A 7556-nucleotide genomic window follows, 5' to 3' on the forward strand; every position below is an offset into this window, starting at 1 on the left:
TTCCTCTTTCAGTCCAAGTTATGATGCAGGAATGTTCACCTTTCCTGGATTAAGTTTGGAGCGGTGAGGTACGAGGATGTGTGCACATTCACATAAGGAAAGAGAGCGCGAGTGTGTCACACACACACACAGTCTTTCAACGTAAAACACTCAAACAGTGGCAAAGACACCTGAGAGCCAGCAGTTTGTTTGTTTTTTAAATGTCGTGATTTTGAACAGATGTAAACAATGGCAGGAGGCTTAAAAGTATAGACGTGATACCAGCTAAATTTAATTATTGTACTAAATCGCAGAAACGTAGTAGCCTACTTTAGTCTGCTATTCCTCGCTCTGTGAAGTAACGTTAACGTGAAGGAGCAAACTAGTTGACGTTAGCTAGTTAATTAGACATGTTATCTGCCTCGGTAGCAAGCCAAATAGTATTTATTTCAACACACTGAAACAAACGACGGGTGGGTCTCTGTCTTGATCGGGGGTGAAAGAGGGAGAAATGAAGATGACACATATGTAGTTTATGTACGAATTGGAAGTATTTATTTAGCGATCGGCACTAAAACGTCATCTGTACAGAACATCATTGTGTACGGAACATGGTTAGTCCACGTTACCCAAAAAATTCCCATAACGGCAGACTTCATCTTTTTCGACGGGGAAAAAAGTTCCAGGGATTCAGCCATCCCACACACAGCTGACTCTTACTGACTGCTTGTACAAACTGGAGGGGGAGGGTTCGTGTGACTCGTTACACCCTTCGCTGCACACAACTGAGGGAGTCCTGCACTTTCCGTCTTTGATGACACGTAAAAAAAACTGTGCAGGTATAACGGAAAATTTTTGCGGTTTTGAAACCGTGACTTTTCCAAACCACTGTATACCTTGAAACCGGTATCGTCCCATGCCTAATATATAGGTTATTTATTTGTAAAAATGTTATTAATATTTTTTTACTTTTTTTTATGAACAAAAAAAATAAATAAATAAAATAAGAGACTTCTTTTAAAAACAAAATAAAAAAATCTTACCGAGCTCAAACTTTTGAACAAAAGCATCTAATAGCATCTCATATATTGGCTATATAATAAAACAGATAGATTCTGATTGTTCACAAACACACACTTTACTAACAAGTTATTCCTCTTCCTGACTTGTTTTGGGTTAGTTGTGTTATGTATTTTTTGAATAACTCCACTTTCTTTTCTTTTTTTCTTCTGCTCTTACACGTAAAGAAAGTAAAGCAGTCCAGCCCACTGATAGCCATGCAAAACATATCTATCACGATATAAACATCTGTTCTGGCTGGCGCATTTCTACCGTCACAGCCTAAGCCTTTGAAAGTGGTTGCGATAATGATAATTCTACTCGAAAAGACAAGAGGCATTTTCCCAGCTAATCTATTTGTTTCAGTCCTAGCAAATGCTCCTAGTCGACTAATTAATAGCCTCACAGAGCTTTTTCAGCCAAACAAAATATCGCATCTCACATCTACTTAATTTTCCTGCAGCTACAGACAATTTTCTTATTAATAAGCATTGCTTTTGTCAAGACACTAATCCTGTGCAGCTGGCAGGCATAAAACGACGGGCAAGAAACAAGAGTAGGAAATACAGGTTACAGTCTCCTGAGTCAGCCCTTTAATCATAGCCGCAGTCTTATTAAAGCAAGAACACCATGCAGACATCCGTTCCAAAAAAACACGCCGAAACCAAGATGCCACAAACTTCGTCCATTTGTGATTTTTCCTCATCCCTGCTGTCTGGGAGATGTTCCTGCTTGTGATTCTCAGAGCTATCGTTTTATGATGACTGTATATGATGACAATGAAGGGTGTAAGTGATGAATGGACACAGTAGGTACCAAACTAAAGAGTCTGGAGGATACAAGCAGTGTCTCTTTCCCTGATTGGTTGACAGATGGGTCAGGCGGGTTGCCTGGGGAAAGGCAATTTATCTCGCATGACAAAGGGTCAACTTCAAACTCAAAGAGGATGTTTTAACGATGGCAAAGTACAGCCGTCTCATGCTATTAGGCCTTCCTTCTGAAGAAATAAAATAACATTTTAAGGGATGTTGCCATCCTGGTGCAGTTGTTGATCACAGAGCTTCTTCTGGAGATCTTCCTTTTAAAGGGCAATGTGCAGTGAATATAAACAAGTTGCGTGCTTTCAGAAGAAAGGCCATTGAGCCTTCAGGGCCGATGTGGGGGGTCTTCAGTCATGCCATATCTGTAGGAAGCACCCCTTCACGACGCTGTCTTTCAGTGTAGCTCAAGAAACAACGTTTGCAGTTTCGCTGTTGGTGCCCGCTAATGCTATTACTGCATTAATCAATGATTTGATGCGCCGTGCCACAAGTGCATGTGTAAGCCAGATGCAGATGATGAAATTACATTTTCTTTAACCCAGGAATGCTGAAATGAAATATTCTGCAAAAACATCCTACTTAAAACCTTTCTTTTTTTTGATGTTCGTTCAGGTTCAAACAGACCTTATCCAGTTTAATAATTAGGCTGGTTGAGTTTACAAATGTCACACAAACCTAAATCCCATTAAGAAATCGCATTAGTTCCAGGTGAACTTGTGCAAATTCTGTCAAGTTTGTCAAGGACTTCATATGAAGCAGTAGATAAAAAAAGCAGGGCCAATTAATAACAAATGAGCACTCTCTTTGCTTGCCTAAAGGAGTGTTCGAGCTGTGTGGCTTGCCAAAAACTAGCAAAAGGTGAGCATGAAATGGACAGAGGAGGAAATGGACAGAGAAACTACCTGAGAGTTTCTGTCTAATAAAACAAGTTCAAAGAAACACTTTCACAGAAAGATTGACAATTATCTACTAGCATTTATACATCTGTAGTTCTTTAACATTTATCATTAACTTTTGATGGCTGTTCACTTTAAACCTTTGAAATAAGCTGTAGCTGCCAATTTTTAATCTTAAAGCACCTTAAAGAGATAGTTCCCAAAAATTGCATTCTGTCATCATTTACACATCTTTCCAAATTTGTGACTGGAAAGAAGTTTGAAAGTAGATATTTGGAAGAATGTTTTTGTCCATACAATGAAGGTCAGTGGGGTCCAAAACTGGACAAAACATGCTTTTCAAAGACAAGTATTTTCTTTAATATTTTGCAGAATAAAAGCAAGCCAAAAAAATTTGGAATAACATGAGAGTTGGAAAATGATGACAGATGTTTCATTTTTGCATTAACATTCCCTATAAAGTTTGTTCCTGAGTAAACGCAGCATTTACGACAAGACACAACTAGCTTTTTCTTTGTTATGCTCAATGTATGATAATATATAAACATTCAAACCTTTTAAGACCATGAAAGAGGAGTCATCTAAATCCGAATTCAGTTAGAGTTGTTGTCGAGAATAATTTCAGGATAGTTTGTCGTAAGGTTGAGGGGAAGCACAGGGGTCTAACAATCAAGGCAGTGATGCTCCACCAATGCTCTTTCCCAGGCCTAATAAATAAAACAAGAGTACAAAACAAAGCGATTTCTTTCCAGATGATTTGGTTTCACAAGGAAGCTCTGAAACCAAACCAGGGCTCTCCGCACAGGTGCAACACTGTGGATTAACAAACAAGACATTCCTAGAGAGCTCACGGCATGTCTCAGGTTTGTTGATGTTTTGCTAAGCCTTGATCTTTATGCCTGGTTCCTGTCTGTCACTTCTGTAACTGGAAGCGGAGGAGACACACTTGTGCTGGCCCAATTTATTGCCCAACTACATCAGTATCAACCGCAGATGAAGGCTGTCTGGATTACAAATGGAAACGCATGACTGAGTGGCATTGCTGTCAAAACATGCGCAATTGTATTGGACAGTGCCTGACATGACATTATGAGCACATCTAGCCTTCCATCGCTCCTGCCTTATATATATTCAGCGTATGAATCGTCAAAGAGTGAAATCTGAACAAGTTGATCAAATTTGACAAATTCCCATGGCATAACTCATAGTTGAAAATTCAAAACATTTCTAGAAACGAAACTCTCTTTCTGTTCATATTTTCAAAGCTTCTGTCAAATACCATGATAGATTAGAGTCAAGTCACATTACGAACCCTCAGGACTTTAATGACTCCCAAATGATGTTGCCTTTGTTCTTATGGTTTCATGGAAGGAAAATAAGGGTAAGGATCAGACCTCAAAGGAATATTTCAAAGGCATATCTCCTCTCTACTGATGATTGTCAATGTAATAATCTTAGGCACACTATATTGCCATAATAACATTCTGATTCTAAAGCAGCCTATGCATGACTGTTTTGTGTTTCAAATTAGATTCAGCCTAATGAGATTTTAATTAAACAATGAGAGACAGCTGTGATAGCTGATCAAAAAAGAAAGAAAGAGTGAGACATAAATGGATTCATATGACTCAGATAAGCATCCTACAATATTATTTTACCATGTTCATTTGAAACTGCAGAGGACAAACTGGGAGCAAATCTGAAATGAACTTGAACAGGTGCTGATGCCTTGTAAACAAGCAACAGATATTTAGGAAATAATAATCCAAATATAACAAAGGCCCCCCTAAAATAACAATGCAACACTTAATCTCTCAAAAGAAACAGCCAGAAGAAGAAACACCTTTACATAGATTAAAACGGAATAAATCTTTCCATTGCTCGTCTTTCCAGTTCTGCCATACTTTTTCTGATTTACAGTATGTACTGCTAAAAATAATAATAATTAAGCATAATAATTAAAAGGCGACATTAAGGAATATCTACAGTATAAATAAAGATATATATATATATAAAAACACCCAATGTGTCTAACTTGTAACAACTTCTATGATTCCCAAAATCTTTGAAGACTTCTTTGAAACGGTGCTTATATTTCACTTAGATCTACTGTTTCTGTTGCCTGTGTACTTTTCAAGACACATTTTGTTCTGACTATTCTTAAATAGAGGGGCTAGACCCCCAACTCCCCTAATTTGCTCCCCTATTTTACCATGACACGGGGGTAAAAATGCATTTCACATTGTTTTATAAAGTGGGCATCTATTGTCAAGGTTGGCTTCAAGCTTTAGTCGTGCTCCCACCTTGCGGACAGTTGATATGCTTGAATTATAAGTGTATGTTCAAAATCACAAAGCATATGAATTCAAAAAAGCGCGTTAGACACTTCCGTTTGCCCCCCAAGGCTGGAGACAGCAAAAAAACAAGAACTTCAAGCGTTCAAATCGATTGATTTTCAGCGCTGCGCTTTAGTGTATGCGTGCTGAATTACCAATTAAGACTTCTAAAATCCACTGCAGCCCAACATCCAAACATATAGGCTAAAACCCGCTGCAGTCATTCACAACAGCCAAACGTGAATTAGCAAACAAGTATGAAAAAACAAGCGCGCACAAGCGGACTTACCTTCCGAAATGAACATATACAGCAACAGAGTTTCCATCCAAGAGCGTATAACGGACATCGTAGTAGTTTCCACGAATAAATCCCGTTTCTTATGATAAACAACAGCGCTCCTCCAAAATATCTCCCGACCGACGTCTACAGTCCAGCGACGAATTCCCAGCGAGAATCTGTTGGATTGTGATGCTGATGAACTTTATCTAGAGCTATCACGTCCATTATACCAAACCAGTTAAGAGTTAAATAAAAAAAGACCGTGTCAACCAGCGACCGAAAGCGCAATGAAGAGCTTTCGAGAGAGAAAAGTTACAGGTATCCGGCTCAGGTGTCTCGATTCCCACGCCTATCTCTCTCTCAGTAATCCACACGACATGGAATATAGTCGTTTTCGTCCATCCAGAGATTTTAATTCAAACTATACTCCCGTGAAAGCGTGAAACGCCAGCAATGGTATCGCAACAGCACAATACCAATTTCGTCCACGAGCTTGTTAGTTTAATAATCTACAAAAGCATCTCAGATTAGAGGTATCGGACACAAACAGCTGATACACGGCGTGTTTGTTTAATAATAGAGCTGGATGACGATTTAGGATTTCCGCTATAGTAACCTTGACATTTGGTCAAATTGTATTTTATGGATGAGATCCGGTTCTTCGATGTACAGGCTACACGACCTGAAGTTATGCGATGTTAAACTATATATCGTCGCCAACTGATGCACGGAAATAAACGTTTACTTGTCCGCACCGATGAAAAAAAAAAAGTGATTTCTTCTTGAATGAAGTCAGAAAGACGACTTAAAAATCTTCTCAGAAGCAACTGAAGTCCTGGACAAGCTTCCCTGGTATACTGTTAGGCTACATTTACAATTGATATCACTGTATGAAGCGTATCGCACCCATTTTTTAACTCAAGAGGACTAAAACAAACGCTATGTTCTTCGTAAAAATGCAGCGCTCCGGTCTGTAAAAACAAGAGTCAGTGGAGGTTCGGCTTCACTGTAGAGCTTCGTCAGAAAATATTTATTCAAGACCACCCCTCCTTATAGGTCACACAATCTAAAATTGCGTTTCAACAATCGATCTGTGAATAGCGTGAAGTGCACGTTGCGTTCCGCTGGACTTGCAGTGAATCCCTGAACCCTCCAAATCTCTTCTCTTCGGTTCACGGCGGTCACGTGGCACGAGTCTTCGTCATGAACGGGTGCTTCTCACTGAAACATGACAGGGTCAAAGTTCACCCTAAGATCAAAAGTAAAAAAAAAAAACTGAGATGATGATCAACATACAGTTCCGCTGATCATCAAATCCCCACTGCTGTAAGAGGATCGGACGTTTTCTTTTGTGATCCCAATTTTTCTTAGGGGAAAAACACATTTGTTTCAAAGTAACTCTATAAACACTTTGATATAGGCTAATATTTGCATATCTGCTTGCTACAAATAATACAATATTCAACTTAGATTCCGTTATGATGGGTAGTAGCATCAATGGAAAACATCTAGACATTTTACATTTAATCAAATCTTAAACATTTGAATTAAAATGGCTGGGAAAAAAATATAGCAGACATTTTAATTAAATTCAAAACAGCAAATTCAATTTGAGAGAGATATAAAAATACATAAAACATTAATAGCTATCAACATTATAGACAGTGTACGTTTGAGTCACTATCACAATTGTGGAAAAAGTAGGTCTATATAGCCTATTGTTCCAGTTTGTGCAATTTTTGTGGGTTTAGTGGAAGTACATTATTAGGCTACAATCCTTGGCTGGTCAAAGTGTGTGTGTGTGTGTGTGTGTGTGTGTATAAGCATAAACGAAATACATTTAATATTAAAGTTAGTGTAGGCACAAAGTAAACAGAAGAGTGACAGTGAAATTTTCTCCTGCTTTGCAGCTTTATTCGTTTTGTTAGCAGGACTAACAACAAAGATGTTATTAAGACAAATTTCAAAACAATACACCCTAATCAACAACATATTATCCAGAAGTGTGCAATACACAAATGGAAATCTCATAAGTAACTGTATTTCATGAAGCTGATGTTGCTTGAGGTGTCACACGACAGTGACATCTCCTGGCGGGCCGCATTATTAGGGTCGTGTTCCTACATTCTAACGGCTTGTCAGTTTCACATGGCAGGACAGTGCTAAACAAAAACCATTGTCATGA

At 38.6% G+C, this 7556-nt stretch overlaps 1 protein-coding gene across 1 annotated transcript in view; it reads right to left on the minus strand.

Moving 5' to 3' along the window:
• The window catches only part of tmem132e (transmembrane protein 132E), a 362066-nt gene extending 355610 nt beyond the window's left edge, over window positions 1–6456 (minus strand). The window contains exon 1 of the mRNA XM_016514348.1: window positions 5381–6456. Coding sequence (XP_016369834.1) covers window positions 5381–5438 — 58 coding nt within the window. The 5' untranslated portion in view covers window positions 5439–6456. The remainder of the gene's footprint in view (window positions 1–5380) is intronic.
• Window positions 6457–7556: the final 1100 nt, after the last annotated feature.

The sequence above is a fragment of the Sinocyclocheilus rhinocerous genome, unplaced genomic scaffold (genome assembly GCF_001515625.1).
Source record: "Sinocyclocheilus rhinocerous isolate Xijiao unplaced genomic scaffold, SAMN03320098_v1.1 scaffold896, whole genome shotgun sequence".
Taxonomy (NCBI): domain Eukaryota; kingdom Metazoa; phylum Chordata; class Actinopteri; order Cypriniformes; family Cyprinidae; genus Sinocyclocheilus; species Sinocyclocheilus rhinocerous.